Genomic DNA, 18037 nt, shown 5'->3' with positions numbered 1-18037 from the left:
AGAGGCCCCATCAGTCTGCAAAAATACTGAGCCTAAATAGCTCCAGGATACATTCCAACAAAAGGTGAATGCTGAATACCAAGTAGGATCAGCCTCCAAGAATCCTCAGCTTTTCACGTGGCTTGGGAGAGTAATGTACACAACCTCCACCTTCCTATGCAAAAAGGAAGAACCACTTGCAGAAAAAGAACATGACATAAATACACTAAAATTGAAAGCCAACTGCTGCAGGAAGAGTACCTAATAACTTGTCACACAAAGCAGTACATGTCATATTTGAGACAAAGGGGTCTACTTCAGTTTAAAGCTGTTCCAAAGGAAACCCTGATTTCCCCACCTGTACAGCTGCGGCCAGCAGGGAGAGTGGCTGTGCAGGCTGGGGCTGCAGCCAACAGCCCAGCACCAGAGACACTGCGTCCTCTTTAACCTCACTGACAGCAAATGCAAAAGAGGTATCTGACACCCTCAAAGCCCAATGAAGAAGACAGTAAATTAATTTCTGTTCTCATATAGTGGTTTAAAAGTTTCATCCTTCTACAGAACGATAACAAAGACTCCTCTCATATTCAGTAAAATAATCTCTTTGCTGTTCTTTCTCATTTGTCTCTCCAGCATACTCTTCTTAATCACCATTGTAGACATACTGCTTTTGGGGAAGAAGCTTATTTAAAAAAGTAAACAACCTTTTATTGTGCTGCATAGTGTCTTTAGGGAGTTTCTACCTTTCTTTCTCTTACCATCTAATCTTAAACACACATGAAGGATGGGGTTTTCATCTCTGAAACTATAACACATGAACCAAAGACTCACCACTATGTTATCATGGCAACAAAAACAAACACTTTCAACACTAATGTGGAGGTAAAAGAAATAAACACAGTAACTCCTACATGATCCAAAGTTGGTTTTTAAGCAAAAACTATCTAGCTTATTGCATGTTCTGAAGTCATGGGACACTGGAAGGGTCTGTCTCACTTTTGTTAAATACAGCAGAAGTTTTCAAAAACATAAAAAACCCCCCCAGAACTTACTGAGATTCAACAAGCCTGCTGACAATATGATATTGTCATTCTTAGTAGTCCAGTGCTGGCACCATAGTGCAACACTCCTGCAAGTCTTGGCAAACCCCACTGTTGTCAAGGTGCTGCAAGGTGATCTTGGGCAGAACCCCAAACACACTGAAAGGACTGGGTCAATACTTAGCTTTGATCTGCTCAGGGACAGCACAGATACAAGAGTGACAAGATAAATGCATCAAGTCAAAACGTCTCAGAGTTGAGCCCGCACTTAGCAGGGAATCACAATGACAGTGAACTTAAACTTTTTTTTCTGATAATCTGGATGTCTATGTGTGTTTTTTATTTCTTTAGTCAAATTGTCTTCCAGTATAGGCAAGGCCACAGACCAAGATCAAGGAGCAGATTTTGAGTTCATAGTAACATGGTTATGCTGGGGAGCAAGTGGGGGCAAAAATAAAAAAAACTCTGAGCAAATATTCAGAGGTTGAGCGCCATCGCTGTGGCTTTTCCAGACATTTGCAAAACAGTGATCACATTGCAAACTATTTCAAAGCAGAATACATTTAAATCCAACATAGAGAGCAAATACCATGATTATGTAGAAAAAGTACAGCAGATATACATTTTCTAACCTGACAACGTAATTAATGATCTTTGCCATTAACTGATGACTGTTTGCTTTGGAGTAAAATAAAATGTACTATTTTTAAGTGGCAAGATAAGATTGGGAAAAAAAGAACAGGCAAGAGCAAAGGTATCTGGCCATAAAACAAGGTAAAGCAGTTATTTAAAAATGGCAAGCAGCCTCTGTCAAAGACTAGAAATACTTACCCAAGGCCACATTAGGTTCCACTGCAAGCATTCTGCACTGCTCCCTGCTCTACACATCCAGCCTATTCCCCCAAGCTGCCAGACACATTCAGACATGCAAGGCTCCTGTGTTCCTGACTTTTTACACCAGGCACTGGCGTCACAGCATGGACAAAACATGGCTAGCCAGGATGAAGCTTTCACACATGAACTATTCTAGCTTACAGAAAAAAAAAATTACAGGAAAAATGTTATGAAAAAAATTGAACTGGGCTCATGAGACCCTCCATTTCCCCCCCTTCACTGCCCCAGTCCAAGGGAAGGATTTTGTAGGTCCACCACAAGCCTTGGCTGTCTGTATGAATACATCTTTCCATACTATCCTGTACCTCCCTGTATTTTGCAAGTAATAGATACTCCAACACCATCCTGAATTTCCCTGTGTTTTGGCTCTATGCATAGAGTAACTAACACAAGTAACAATTTCTCCAGCAGATTATTTATACAGGATTACATGGGAAAGGTCCTTCCACCAATATTTTTCAAGCTCTGCTTTCTCTTTCAGCCAGTCCTCCCCCTAGAAGTAACCATTCCACAACACAGGACATACTTTGAAGCGAGCAGGAGCATGGAATTATTTCCTGAGCTGTTCTCTTCCAAGTCTCTGAATGCTCCTATGTGCAGTTATTTGGCAGTTAAACTTTTCTTCTTGCTTTTCACACCTCTCAGAACAAGGTACAGCGGTGTCCTCAGGGAAGAAGGCACTCAGACAGATTTGTAAAACCAACTGCAAATCCATTATCGTAATGACTTAATTAATTAAGCAGTTAGGCATGGCTGGAAGTGACCTGCTGGGAGAGACAGTGCTAAACTTCTCCTATAGTATATAAACTACCAAGAAACGAACCCTAGAGCAGTCAACAGCAAAGGAAGCATTAATCATTATTATCACTGGAAACACCATGAAGCTTATCTTGAAAGTTAAAGAATCACTTGAGAAAAGCAGCAATTCTCCCTGATGCATTGCCTGGATTATTTTACTGCTATTGAGCACTAAATCATCACAGAAACGAGAGAAGCCTGGCATTCTCTGGTTCTTAGTGCTCATCTGACACCATTAGAAGCTCATTTAACAGCTGTTATGGGTCCAGCCATCTCAGGTCTTTCCAGAAGGATGCTAAATACCTCCCTGATGTCTTGAGTCCAATGCTTCTGAATTTAGCCTCTCCAGCCTTTTTTAAAAAGGATTTAAAATTATAATTGCAATTGAACTGCCACAGCCCATTCATCCAAGCATGACAGGTATCCCAAAAACCTTCCTGATGTAGTAAAATGTTTTATACAGCAACCAAAACACATATCATATATGCAAGAGTAAAACAGTAAAAACAAAAAAGTTAAACAAAAAAAGAAAACAAAACCCACAACCAACCAAAATAAACAAAAAAAAGCGCCAAACCAAATGGCAAACAAAACCCATTGTATTTTCAAAAACATGAAAGAGGGAGGAAATCTTCAAATTTTGTACCTCAACAAAATCTGGTGTAGAGATTAATGGGTAGCCAAGTCACCTGAGAAGCAACTGATGATATTAAGTTATACAAACATGCAGCATGTTTGCATCCCTTCTACAACATTACTCTTTCATATAATTTAACTTCATATTTGCATTCATCCATTAATTACTTTATTGGAGCATAATAAACCCAAAGGGGCAATACAAGGTTATACCCAAATGCTCCTCATGGATTCAGCTATCAGCTGCTAATTACAAACGTACAAAATTAATGAAGAAAAAATGCATTTTGAACAACCACTAAAATACAGGTAGGCATAACAACCAGCCCCCAAAAACAAACAACAAAGAAAAACCACCACACAAATTATTTTATTAATTTAACTGTCTTGCTGACCTTTTACGTACACAGCCAGGAAGACCAAACAACAATTTGCCCCACCCAAACTGCAAGTAACTGGAGGGATAGAATCCATTTGTTGCCATCTTATTGCAGAAGTTCCATACCTTCCTGCTGATTTCTCATGGTCATCTCCTCACAGCACTGACTTCTTCCCAGCACAGCCAACAAACTCCAGCAGCTCTCCTCACCCACTCTTTTGTAGCACTCATCCTCACGGGACACAGCTGCAGCCTGTTAAGGGCAGGGCTCCTCCTAATCTTTGGTGATTGGTACAGCTGCAACTCCTCAGGTGTGAGACTGCCTTCTGCACTATCTTTATTTTCTTACATTCTATCCCCCCACCAGTAACTGCTATTTTTCTGCTGGGGGCATTCATTGGTCCTACTCTGAAAGATGGCATTCATTTCTAACTCCCACTATCCAGCACTCAAAGGTAACACTCACTTGGGATACCAAGCTCTTTGTCAAAGGCTCCCAATTAGTCTTTTCTACCTAAGAACCATACAAACCAAATCCTACTTTGGCGTAGCAGGCCAGAAGAACAGACACAATGCCAGAAGAACAGACACAAGCTCTGGCCTGCAACACATCTGTCCAAGCAATTCTGTTGGCAAGAGGAGTGCTCCGCATCTCAGTCTGCCACAGCAGCACAAGTCAGTGTGCACCTCTCTTCCTGCCACAGCAGCTTTTTGCAGAAAACACCAGCTCAGGCTGTAAGTAAGCACACACATCAATCTATGGATGCAATGTTTGGTCTTCTTCATTCCCTGGTTGTTCTCATTCTTATTTTCATCACCATCTTACAGGAAACGGGCCCGGGGCCTTTGACCACGCAGAAACTTGTTTTAATTAAGACCTAATGTAAATTACAATTTATGCACTCAAGTACCAGCTTCAGTTTCAGCTACCTCCTGATGACCACCAGTTCTAAACTTGAGACTTGTCCATACAGTTTTTTTAAAACCTTTCAAATAAACCATTCCAAGTTGTATTTACATTATACCAAAAAGAGTAGGAGATGGAAACAAATATTTCCAATACATGCAAGTAATTTAGCCATGTAAACCATACTTGACCTTCTTATTCACATACTTCTGCTGCAATACTGAATTTAAATGGCCTTTTCTTCCTTTTGAAAAGAAGCTCTATCTCCCAATAACAACCACATTCAGTTCCTGGATTCATGCAAAGAAAAAACACCATAATTTCCCACTGCCAAAATGATACGATAATGCAAAATTTTGGGCATCAAAAGTCAATTCAACATGTTCTGTGAATTTCTACTATCATGCAAAGTATATACATAAATGAAGGAGAACATAAACTGAGCAAGTGGGAACTATGTTCTTTAGAGCATACACATATCCAGACACAAACACTTCAGTGTTTTCCTTGAGTAGTATTTGGAGAACTGTGCAATATGTGCTCCTGGCTGCAATATGCCACAACACAAGCTAGAGACATTCTGCGATCCTTGAGTAGGTGTACAGATAAATAAACAAATGAAATGGTATTTCAAATGAAATATAAAGTTCTAGATTATACCCCACCAATGGTGGATTTCAGCAGGGTCCTATCTTTTGCCTCACTACTGTTCAAAACACATAGAAAATGCTGCAATCTTCTTAGGTTAGAAAAGCTGGTATTTCTTCTCCTGGTGAACAGAACACTGTGCCCACAGTGTTCCTTTCAAATCCTCAAATTTCTAAAAACTATGCCAAATGCACTTGCAGTAGGATATAGCTAGCTGTTTATTCAAGCTGAGAGCTGTGTATCATTGGAGAAGTTAAAAGCTGCTCTGAAGTGAGATACAGTTTCCTCTTTGCAGAGCAGGGCTGTGTGGAAGCCAGGCAACAGCTTTACACCAGTTTTCTTAAGTAAGCTAAGAAAAATGCGTGGTGCTCCATACTGGGAAAGCAAGGTACTGCTATACAGGATAAGAGTGTGCTCTTACGCTCCAGGGTTTTTTATTTATCAGGATTTAAGTATTGATAATTTCAAAAGGAACAAAATTGCTCTCTTCCCCGGACATCACAGGCACTGCCACAAGCAGGTACAAGGTGCAGCTTCCCAACATCTCAGCTCTGTGCTCTGCCTTGCCCTGTTTAACATGCTCCCTGTTCCTCAGTCTCACCTCTTGTTGGTAAACAGGATCACCCCTCCAGCCCCAGCTCACACCTAAACATGATACTGGCCATTAGCCCTCAGAAAGGTGAGCTCTTTGGGCAAAGCCACAAGATTTTATCACAAGTGCTTGTATGTCAGCATTTCACAGCGCATGGGGGCATCTTTACAGCCTTTCGCTGCTCAATGCAAATGAGGATGTTAACCTCATCTCATTAAACCAACCTTTTTTCCTATCACTTAAGCTTGACCTGCTCCCCACACCCATGCCCCTCCCTGAGCTCCTGAGCCTAGGCAAAGCAAGATGCTTAACTCACATTTCACTATCCCAAGTCAAACAATTTACTTATCCTCCCCCAGCTACTGGTGCAGCCCAGCTTCTTCTGCAAGAAAATACCACGGTCCTTGGACTGATCTATGTAATCTATGCTCAGCATGAGAATGTAAAATAATTTAAGTAGTTATAATGGCTAAAATTTTTTTCAAGTCTTCAAAGTGGGAAGGTACTGCTGCAGGGAACACTCCTCTGACAAGGGCATCAGGAGAATGTTCTGAAGGCCACAGACTCCAATTTGATCTCAAGATCAAACAGAGATTTGGATCAGCCCATTGAAATCACTCACTTCTAAGCACTAGCCCTGTCCATCAAAGTAGTGTACCTCACTACAGTGTATGAGTACCTCCTTTTCATCCATAAGGATGTAGCAAAAAGAAGTATTGAATATGAACAGAATTGTAAACCCGCATCCAGCACACAGATGCCTCCACAGCACTGCCAAGCAAACAAATGTATTTGCTGTGAGTTAAGTAATCTATTTATTTCTCAGTTCTAATAAAAACTTTTTTGTGCTTCTAATAAGAACAGCTTATCTAGAAATAATCCCCCAAAATTCATTCTTCAGCAGTATTAGTGCTGATATTTAAAGTCGTACAGTTTTGCCAAACAAACCTTGCCTCGCTCAAAGTAGAATCAGCATAACATAATTAACCACATTTTGAAGTCTGAAAAAGAAAATTGTGAGGTAAAATAACAGGGTTTAGTGATTGGCTATTTGTGTTCAATCCAATCCCTCCTCCGTTGATGGCAATGGGAAAATTGCCACTGATTTCAGACTGCAGAAACTGTGTTTATACTGAAAATCTGCATTGCTTTAGGGAGCAACTGCCACTGTGAATCATAACACTGAGGAAGAAATTCACAAGCTAAGTGAACGCCATAACTTGCATTTCCAAATCATACACAAATACAACCGATTTTACATAACACTGGAAGACAAGCCTTCCTTCAGGATACATCCATGGGTATGTCCCAGGACAAACCTGTCGTTACCCCCGTGCCAAGGCTTGCGTCACCCACCGAGCAAGGCTGGCTCCAGCACATGAAGGCTCCATTCCCAATGAAGGCTGTGCTGCTTCCAGACACTCTGGGGGACAGGGGCTCCATCTACCTCTGAACACAAAATGTTTGCAGAAAGTCTTTGTTCTTATGTTGCATGAATTCCAACATCTATTTTTTAGCCAGCACTCAGATAATTTTTTATGACAGTATTTACATGAGGTAGCCTGGAGGTGTGTCATACTCCAATGGAATATAGTACTTTTATTAAACTATTACATTTGCTAAATTAATGCAATAACCTCCTACATAATCTCATTCAGAAAAAGAGGAAGGATCTTAAAGTAATCCATTCACAGTACTTTCTCTTGACAGCTCTTGCTCAGAGTTCAGTAGTCCCTCTAGGTGAGCAAATGCAACTTCTAATCAGATATTCATGGAAGTTGTTATAAAATCAAATTAAAAGAACAACAACAAAAAAAATTTCACATGGATCTTTCAAGCAAAACTACAGCTTATAAAAAAATTAAATGCAAGAACCCAGAACTCATCTACATTTATGGTAAGCATTGCCCATAATTTTTCTCTTAGGACTCAAAATACATTAACATTAAGTAAAAATTATTCTTCTCCTTCTTCTATGCAAGTAGGCTAAAACTGACAGAATCACCAAGATCATCTACTTTCTCAAAAAATCATCCCAACAATGAAAACAAAACTAAAACAACACAGTGATATTAAAGTTCAGTGGTAAGCTTGCCTAAATGCTACAGGGGTATGGAAAGCTTAATAGGTGATGCCCAAACAGGCAGCAATCCTCACTTAAGAGGAGAGATGCAAGGAATATTCACCACCAAGCTGACAAGAGCAGGACCAGGACAGCCCTCAATCATCCTCCCACTGCTCTCTCAACCAGAGCTGCCATAAATGCTTGTGGCATAAAAACCCTCTGGCTTCTGGCAGCCACCTTGTGCCCTTTTCCAGGTTCCCCAAAGCTGACATCATTCAGCAGCCAGTCCCTACACACTTCTACCATGGTACATGCCCAAATGACCACAAAACCAGAGCAACCCAGCTCAGGCAACAAACTGCTATTGTCCTGTGTGACTTTTCCTGCAGCAGAGCTCAGAGCTGCATCTGTAAATGTGATCCCCATGGCTGCGCTCAAAATTCTTCCCCAAGTCCTGGTCCTCCACCTCACCCCTGTCCTGCTTGTGCACCCTTGGCTTACTCCTGACTCCAGTGCCCAACCTCCAAGCCAGACTCCCTGGTTTTATTTCAGCCTTGCCTGCTCCCTGTGACAGCTGTGCTCTCAGCAACACTCTGATTACATATAATCCAATTTTCTGAATTTCACTTGAGCTTCTAGACATGCTCTCACCCTGCTCTGGCCTGTGGCTTTTCTGGCGCACTCAAGCACTAGAGTCTGATTCCTGATCAAGGAGTTTTACCTCTTATTGCTATTTACTTCCTGCCTTTTTCTTGCAAGCATGGTGTAGCTGTCATTCTCAGGCAGTCTCCAAAGCACACCTACTCTTCAAAATGCATTGACTGCAGTAGGACCCAATATAACAGAATTTCTTAAATACATGGCATCTTCTTCATCAATACTCCTGGCAGAAGCTTTTGTCTGGCTGCTTGCTCTTCTGGTTTGGTTTTTAAGCAGACACACTCTCTAGAAGATGCATCAACACAAAATGGAAAAAAGTCCACCAGTTTACACAAAAGCAAGATAGATATTTCCATGAGCAGCAGGCATCTCACACAACAAGTGCACCCTGCATTTTACTTAAGAAACTCCCTTTTTAGTTGTATTTACCCTCCAAACTACCTGGAAGAGTGAAATAGCATTAAATCTTTTCATAGTCTACAAGCAAAACAAATTAGTAATCCATCAAACCCACCTAATGAATTAAAAATACCCTGTGTTTTTAGCACAATACAGGTAATTAGGTACAAATGACTGGCAGAATCACCATTCAACATTAGCTTAACAGACTTTGGGTCCACAAAATAGTAAATGCTGAGCACTGCATTTTACCTGATTCTAGACTTATTTGAAAGGTGTGCAATTGAGCAGCCAGCTTCATACTGAATAGATTTCCAACTGATGTTCTTATTGCTCATTCAGAAGTTGAATCCCAGTTACCAAAACAGGCATCCATTGAACAATGATGATTTGAGTCCTAATTACCAACCACTCTGCATCTTCTATAGCCATTTACACCCACACAAATCAATGTATGACAACTTTGAAGTATTCAAACACATTTCCACTGTGAACAAATCTCTGAATAAAGAACTAGGCAGCAAATACATGTTCCTTTTACCTCTTCAAAGAGTACCAAAGCAGCATAACATGGGTCAACCTGAAGGACAACCAGGATCCAGTAGGATGGAGAGCCTCTGGAGAAAATTCAATATGACTCTAATGAATGCTTTCTGTAGCTGTTTCAACTGGGATTATCCAAAACATGGTGTGTCAGTACACCCCTGAGCAAGCCACTCAGGAGGAGAATCCAGTCTTCACAGTACACATTTACAGCTAGAAATTTATTTTTCAAAATCCCCTCAGTACAGTAATACTTTGGTATCAGTTACCTTTTAGACTGAGATACACCTTTAAATAGGCATCCCACGATAACATTACTTGATGCATGCTGCCTCAAATAATAATCCCAAGGCTAATTTCATTGATGTAAGTGGCTCTGGAAGAGGAGGAATATTTTACCTCAGTTTGATTCCAGTACAAAGTCTTAATGGTCAGAGACTTTCAACTTAATAAATACACACTAAACAGTGAACCACAGCTGAAGATATTCATAATGAAGATATTACAATAATCTCAGCAATTTGAACACATTTTAGAAAGGGGTTTAATAATCACTTAAAACTGCAAAGTTTGGACATAAGACTCTTCCAGAAAGCAGGATTCTACATAAGTAGGCTTCAAACCCCAGAATATTTATGATACAGAAAGATTTAAGAACAAGACTTTGGTTGTAAGTACATTTCCAAACCATACAAAGATCACTATGAGTCCTCAGAACTTGTTAGCATTTAGTAAAGGCATTTAGCCATTTGTGGCACTTATTTTTTTAATTAAGTCTGAGTAATTCTTGAATTATCATGCATGTCAAAACCTTCAAGTCACATTAGGTAAAGAAAAAAATATTAGAATACATGTGTTATTAAAAGTAATATTAATCATCCTTCCTCATATCTTCAAAAAATCACCCAGTATTACCAGAAATTACACCAACCTATCAAATATGTTGATTAAGTTCACAAGAAAAACCAGCTAAATGGTTCACCACAGCAGATGTATTATTGGTTCTACAGTAACTGCCTACATTTTCACATCTACTGTAGGGAAGAACAGAAAAAAAAATATACCATTAACTCAATTAAAACATTTTTGTTACAGATGGCGATGATCTCAGTGGAACTACAAAATGAATAAAATCTTAGCATGAGAAACAGGATTTGCATCTCCACACAAAAACTTAATTTTATTAACAGCTGCTTAACATATTTGGAAAGCAATAGAAAGCTTTCCTCCTCTGCCACTGCACTGTCCACCAGCCTCATTACTTCAGAATATTATTTTTAATAATTTGTGTACTTCTGCACAGAAGTCTTTATGCACATAATTTAAACCAGTATCACCAACTTCATCTCTTACTCCCAACCTTAACAGCTCCTACCTCTTACCTAGAAAACCTATCAAACAACTTCCTGAAAAAACCGGCCAGAACTTGTGTTTGCAGACCACTGGACTTGCTGTTATCCTACAGAAAGGTCACCTTTCAGTAATTCCAGCGCAAGACACTCAAATCACTTTGCCTCCTATGAATTGGTATGGAAAAACACCCCAAACACAAGGCTCTGTCCATCTGTACCCACATGTTCACTGAGATCACTGGTCATGTGTTACATCATGTACCAAGTGGAACCAAACCAAGAAATTGGACTACTACTAGAATAGTTAGCAGACATTTTTGCTATAAACTTCAAAGGAAGCAGTTTGGCCTGGATGTAGATTGTTTAGGTTTGTTTAAAATTTTTCAAGCAGTAACATTTAGACAAGTCAGGGTAAAGGCACCCATTAACTTTTAGAAGACTTTTAGTCAGATGAGCCTTTAGGACAGCTTCCCAAGACCCAGATGCCCAAATCTGGCACCTGAATCATTTTATATATAGTGGTTTCCATTGCTGTGATAATTACTATTGATAGGCTTAGGTCTTGTGGAATTTTTTGTGTCAAGCTTTCTCACTATAGTGTTACCAACTTAGGCACAGCTATACTGGATCTACTGATGTTGCTTTGAGAAAAAAAGAGGAAAGAGATGGAAGTCCAACACCAGTCTGAAATGCCTACCGCCTCCCATGAGAATGTGCGCCAGTGATAAACACAACAGCTCAAATAAAAACTGCCCATCCTCACTGATCCTAATTACTGGCTATAACTCATTTGACAAAAGCAGGTCTATAACCAGTATTTGTTCTGTCCAAAATTGTATTGAATAGATGCTTAAGGAAAAACAGTGGTACATGGAATAGAGGTGCAGTGTTAAGAAAATATAAACAGCTATGCCACCGCAATCCAAAAAATATCTTTAAACCACTTCTCTTCTGTAAAGGTGGCAAACATTAATTCTAAATAACTAAATTAACAAAGAAGATTCTAAGATTGTTTAATTTCTATGGAAATTTTGTACTAGCAGTAATAGAAACTAGTTTCCTGGGTCTCTTCACAATTCATTTGAGTTCTTTTAACAGATACTGAGTTAGATAAAGATCAACCTAGGCTGGTATCCCAAGAGATGTACATGCCTGGGGAGACACATAAGCAGCAAGGAAGTACAGAGTGGTCAATTCTTTGCTGCGGCTTCCCACAGTTCCAGCACTTGTAGTTTAGGAACTTTCGAAGCCAGATGCCTTTGGTGCATTGTGAGGCTCTCTTCATCAATTTGTCATTTCAAACCTGCTCAAACCCATTTACATGTCTGACTGCACAGATTTCTGGGGCTGTAAAGTGCATGATTTACTCACATCATCAGGAAATACTGTCATTTATTTTCAACCTGCTGCTAAAGAACTGCCACTGGCTTTTTCCCTGACTTCACATTCTGTGAAAGGAGCGAATATCAGTTCCCTGTTTTCCACAATGTTTGGGAATTGACATACATAAAAATATCACCCACCAGTTACCTTTTTCCTGGTAAAAATCTATCTGGTGAATTTCCTATTTCATAGCAGTCTTTGCATGGATAGATGTGTCATTCTGGCCCTTCTAAATGCCTTTTTAGGCTCTACCACATTATTTAATGTAATCTCAACTTAGGTATTCTCCTTTTTTTCCTTCTGGTACATATCCATAAAAGAATGCATTCATGATAAAATCAGCATTGGACTATCAAGTAGTTTATCAGCTTTAATGAATTTCACATAGCCATAGTTCAAGACTATTAAGCAGCAAGTGCCTAAATGCAAGATTACACAACAAAAAGCTATGTAAAAGCTTCTGGAGAATCATTACAGTCCTGAAAAACTGTCTTCTGAAAACAATCTTAAATAGTTACATTGCATAGACAGATGTGGTGCATATTTAAAATACTTGAATTCTGTCACCACACATCAGAACAAACTGAAAGAAACTAAGCCTCACTGCTTTCATTACAGAGTTGGTTTTTTTTTAACTGAGAACATCACAAACATAAATACAAGTCTTGAAATAAGACAGCTGGCTATCTTGATACATTTCCACTGATTAATTAAACTGCAAAATCCTAAATAAAACTTGCAGTTCCTAGGCTAGTGGTGTATTATAAGCAAGGACAACTCAACCAGCTTTTAAAGGAAAAGAAATCTCTACATGAAGCAGGCAAATAGCCTTTGGAAGAACTTCAGTGAAAGGAGTCACAGCTCTACTGTGACTGAAGTTAAAGTCTCTGAGTTAGAGAGTCTGCAGCTGCTACTTCAAGTTCATTTCATGGGCACAGTCTGCTGCATTATCTGCTACAGTATCTTAAAACAAAGATCCAGGAAGAAAACAAACACATGATCCCAAAAGTTTGTCTTGCATGCAAACAAAGCAGAGAGAGATGCCTGATAAGAATTGACAGAGAAATATTTTGGTAGAAAGCTACAAAGTATTTCAGTAGCATTACATAACAAATTACACAGCCTTCCTACTCATTTATTAAAGTGCTCATACATGGCAATGGCAGAAGGAATGTGCCAGAAGGAAAACAACATCCATTTACTCTGTTTAGACCCCCCCCACACAGGAAGGCTTGCAAAACATTACATGCAAAAAAAGCAGAAATCCAGTTCTCCAAGCACTGTCTTCTGCTCTCCTGGCCTAAAAGTGGTTCCAATTATTATTCTATTTGCAAACAGCTGGGCCTGGATTATTCACAAGCAACAACAAAAAAAAAAAAAAAAAAACCAAAAAAAAAAAAACAAACCCACACAAAACACACTTTGCAAATAATTTAGTCAATACATACTCCATCTTTAGACTTCCTAGAAAACAGGTCAAGTTCTATGATCTCTTGCCATTTCTCTAGTTTTATCTCCAAGCATTCTTGCCTGATGATTTCAGGTTCTTCGTGGCAAACTCCCTTTCTTGCTCCAGTTCTGCAGTAAGACCACTTACCTCTTCCTTGCATTAGGAAAAAACCCACAAAACCAAACCACATAACCTAAAAAAAAACCAACTAACGCACATTACTGAAACAACCTAATGCACAAGAACAGCTACAACTATTTCTCATGAAATTTACCTCAATCTACAAAGCTGTGAACATCAGCAAAGCAAAATGGGAATAACAATTTTCTGGCTACACTTTGTTCTTTTTATATAAATGAGTTCTCTTGTTACTGAAGCCAAATATAGAGCACATGAACACACTGAAGATTATTTAGAAGGGTTCATATTTTACTCGCAATATATGCCAAGTGGATTTTGCTGCAGGGAAGGTTTTTAAAGCAAGTCCCTGTTCAGCCTTTGTACTTCACAGTTATACTGTGGGTGCCAGAACACTCCAATGTAAGCAACTCTGGCTTCCACTGGAATTGAACTCTCAAATGCTAACCTTGAGACTTGCAGAGTTCCAAAAGATATCTGGGGAAAAAAATGCTGTTAGAAGTGTACTTTGACCATCTAAATTTACAAAATTTTAACTTTTTTGCTTAACTGAGCAAGACCACTCATGTTTAAAGTACACCTTTAAATAGCTGAGAGATAAATGGGAAAACAGAGCAAGAATGTTCAACTCCTGCAGAGTAAGAGCTTGTCCTTACTGTGCAACTTCCTTTGCTTTCTTAAGTCACATTTTTCAGCAGATAAGATCAGCTTAGAGGAAGCAATGGAATACTATTTTGACTGTAGATTTATATGAACATATGGATATTTTGGAGTAAAATAAATATAATAAATCATAAGGAAATTCATTTCCCTGTAAAATATAATGCTTGTGCAGAAATCCTGCATGTTGAAGTCCTGAAAAAAGAAAAAAAAATGGAAGTTGGAGGGTTTTATCTTAATTCAAACTAAAATTTACATTTAACACCTGATGAATATGTCCTAATACACTAGAAATTCCTGAAAACACTGACAAATACATCATTTAATATCTACCCCAAGTTAATAGCATTTCCTAGTACAATGCCAATGGAAAACTGTGATCTGTGATTCCAAACACGTTCATAGACCACTGAGACAACCCTGAGGGAAAAGAAATGCAATGCTCTCTATGAGGTCCCAACACTGTACCTTAGAGATTCACAGCCTGTGAATTCTCAAGTTCAGACACCTGCTATCCATCTATTTAACAATTAAATTTAAGACTACTAATGGTATTTTTCATTCCACTCCTATCAAAAGATCATTCCAAACCCTTACAGGGCCCAGAGCAACTTTCTAGTTTCCAGACTGAGTCTACACATAAGAGTCCTTTGCTTTTGTCCAAGAAATCTATTTTCCCCCTCATACAGTGTTCACTCCAGAGACCTTATCAGCCCATCCTAGCTGTCCCTCTACGGATCTGCTCCAGTTTGAATACATCATTCCTAAGCACAGGAAACTGACTTTAGTCAGTATTTCAGATGAGGCCTTACCAGTTCCTTGTATAAGAACATTAATACATTCTTACCTCTGTCAGGAATCTTTCTCCTTCTAAACACCATCCTGAGATAGGTCTAAAGGAACTTCCTCCAGTTAGAAGAGTGATTGTTAGCACTATGTGCTAATGGGCTGATCATTATCAGATGTGCTACATTATCAATATCAATTAGCAACCAGTAGTGAAAATGCTACTCAGTCATTGACAATTATACATCGTTTATGACATTAAAACATCTACCACATGGAACTGGTATAGTCTGTAAAAATAATGATACATTTTTAACTGAAATTCAAGACTGTGTATTTTCAATTTTTGAAACCTTCACACAATTCTAAGAGAAAATATCATCTCCTTAGCAGTACAGTTACAGAACTTTGGTCCTGATTTAGCAAAGCATTTTTACATTTATGCAACTTCAGACTGAAAGCATTCCCATGTAAAGACATAGTGGGTGTCTTTACAAAACTAAACCCAACCTTAACTCTTTGCTGAACTTAATGGGTTAATACTTCAACGCGAAACTTACAAAGGACCCTCGAGACTCTTTTGCATTTAACCACCTCGGTCTCCTCTGAACGTTTATAGCTTTAAAATGCAAAAAGCAAGTATTTCGCGTATCTGTTCTCCCGTTGAATAGACATATTAAGCTGCAAGAGCTAAGCATGCGTCCTGAGCTTCCAGCATTAAGGTAGAGCTCTAGCCAGCGCCTTCACACATTTACAGATGAGAAGTCTTCTTTTCCGCTGTTCTCCCCATGCCTTCCAAGTGCAAATTACTAACAAGAGGATCACGTGTGGCCATATGCTAAATTTAGTTCGCCCAGGAGATTTCATTCATCGGTTCCCCAGAAACTGACGATTAAGCCTACACACTTGCAAGGAGATGCCATTTAATTCAAAACCACAGAGTTCATTTAAAAAAAAATTAAGCCGGAAAAAAAAGAAGAATCAACATAATCATAAAACCATTTTCCTTACCAAACAATAACAAAGGCGGAGGCTTTAAGGTCACGCCCGGCCTGTTAATTTCACATTAAAGATGCTAAACACCCGGTGCTGCTCCGCAACAACCTGTACTACAGTCCGTCTCCAAACACACCTTCTGTTAATTTGTGACACTGCATATTTTACCGCTCAAGCACTAAGAAAGCCAGCGCTGTAGAAGCTATTTACTCTGCCTTCCAGGTACTTCATCAATGTTAAATAAGAACAGATACGAGCTGCTATACAAAAACTTTACAACTCGGCGGGAAGCTGCCCCATGGGTCACGCTGATCCCTCTGAGCGCTGGCGGGAGCTGCGCCCCAGCACAGACCCCGAGAGCCGCTCGGGCCGGGCTCGCACCTTGCCCGGGGGCTCCGGGGAGGCGGCGCCGCGGCCCCGCCGTCCTTGCTCGCCGCGGGCAGGGCAGAGGCGCGGCGCGGCGGCTTCACCTGCGCGGGGGTGCGGGCAGCCCGACCCTGGAGGGGTCCCACCGCCCCTCTGCCCACCCCGGCCCCCTCCCACGGGCAGGACGCACCGAAGGGCGGCTTCAGCCTGGGTAACGCGGCGGCGGGACTCGCGCAAACTTGGCGGCGGCGCGGCACAGCCTCACCTTGATGATGCTGCTCCTCCGCGGGGTGGCCTTGGCCGCCTCCAGCAGGCAGGAGTCGGGGTCGGGCGCTGCCGCTGGCCCCAGGCTGCCGCCGGGGAAGCGCTCCGCGGTACCCACGGCCGAAACGCCGCTCCGGCGCTCCCGCCTCCTGCCCCCGGCGTCCAGGGATGCCGGCTCGGGCTCCTCTTCGGCACGGTAAGCGGCGTCGGGAGGAGCACGGCCCGCCGCCGGCTGCTCTCTGCCGCCAGCAGCCTCTGCCATCGCCCCGCCGAGCGGTGTCAACTTCTCCGGGGTGCTGAGAGGGCGGGGGAGTCACACGGACGGAGGAACGGACGGAGGAACGGACGGCGTCCCGCGGCGCTCCTCTCACGGCACGGCGGCGGCAGCGCCAACTCTCCCCGGAGGAGCCATGTCGGTCCCCGGGGCGGAGGGTGCCCGCGGGGAACTCCGCGGAGCCAGAGGAGCGGGGTGGGGGACGCGCTCAGCGCGCAGGAAGTGCGGCCACAGCCCCGCGCTGTTGTGACAGGAGCCGGGCTTATGTTGACGGACGGCGAGCTCGGCCTATCGGCGGCGCGGCCGCCCCCCGGCGGCGCAGCGGCAGCCAATGGCTCTGAGGAGGGGCGTGCCCGCGGGACGCCTGGACGGGCGGTCGGGGCGGTGCGCGGGGGGCGGCCGGGGCGCCGGAGGAGGACTCGTAACACCTGGTCGCCCCCGCCACGGCCTTGACGAAGAGGCCCTGTGGAGGACGGGGCTGCCTGTCGGGAGCGTTCGTGCGCCGGGGCGGCCGCGGGAATGCTTCCCCGCGCGTGTTTTAGGCAGGTTTGGGCTGCCTCTGTGCCGGGGTAAAAGCAGCGTGTGGAAGGGGTGATTTAGGTTAAATACCCTGCAGCGGTAGCACCGAGAGGAGGCACCGTGGTAGGAACGGGGACGCTGCCAGCGCCGGTTGTGGGGGCTGCGGCTGTAAGGGGCACCTTGAGGCTGCTGACGGCGGGCCGGCAGAGTGGATGCGAGCCGTAAGAGACAGCTCACAAAAGACGCCGAAGACTCACGTTGGGCTTCCTCCGCCTCTTAAAAACGAGCCAAAAGCGAAGCAGGTTGTGC

The 18037-nt window shown here is 41.9% G+C and overlaps 1 protein-coding gene across 1 annotated transcript in view; it reads right to left on the bottom strand.

Moving 5' to 3' along the window:
- PLCL1 (phospholipase C like 1 (inactive)) overlaps nucleotides 1-17435 on the bottom strand; it is a 179148-nt gene extending 161713 nt beyond the window's left edge. The window contains exon 1 of the mRNA XM_054277673.1: nucleotides 16937-17435. Coding sequence (XP_054133648.1) covers nucleotides 16937-17197 — 261 coding nt within the window. The 5' untranslated portion in view covers nucleotides 17198-17435. The remainder of the gene's footprint in view (nucleotides 1-16936) is intronic.
- Nucleotides 17436-18037: the final 602 nt, after the last annotated feature.

The sequence above is a fragment of the Melozone crissalis genome, unplaced genomic scaffold (assembly GCF_028551555.1).
Source record: "Melozone crissalis strain CALT ecotype California unplaced genomic scaffold, PUWL_Pcris_2 ptg000023l_1, whole genome shotgun sequence".
NCBI lineage: Eukaryota > Metazoa > Chordata > Aves > Passeriformes > Passerellidae > Melozone > Melozone crissalis.
Note: the sequence above shows the minus strand (reverse complement) of the source record. Positions and strands in the feature narration are given on the sequence as shown.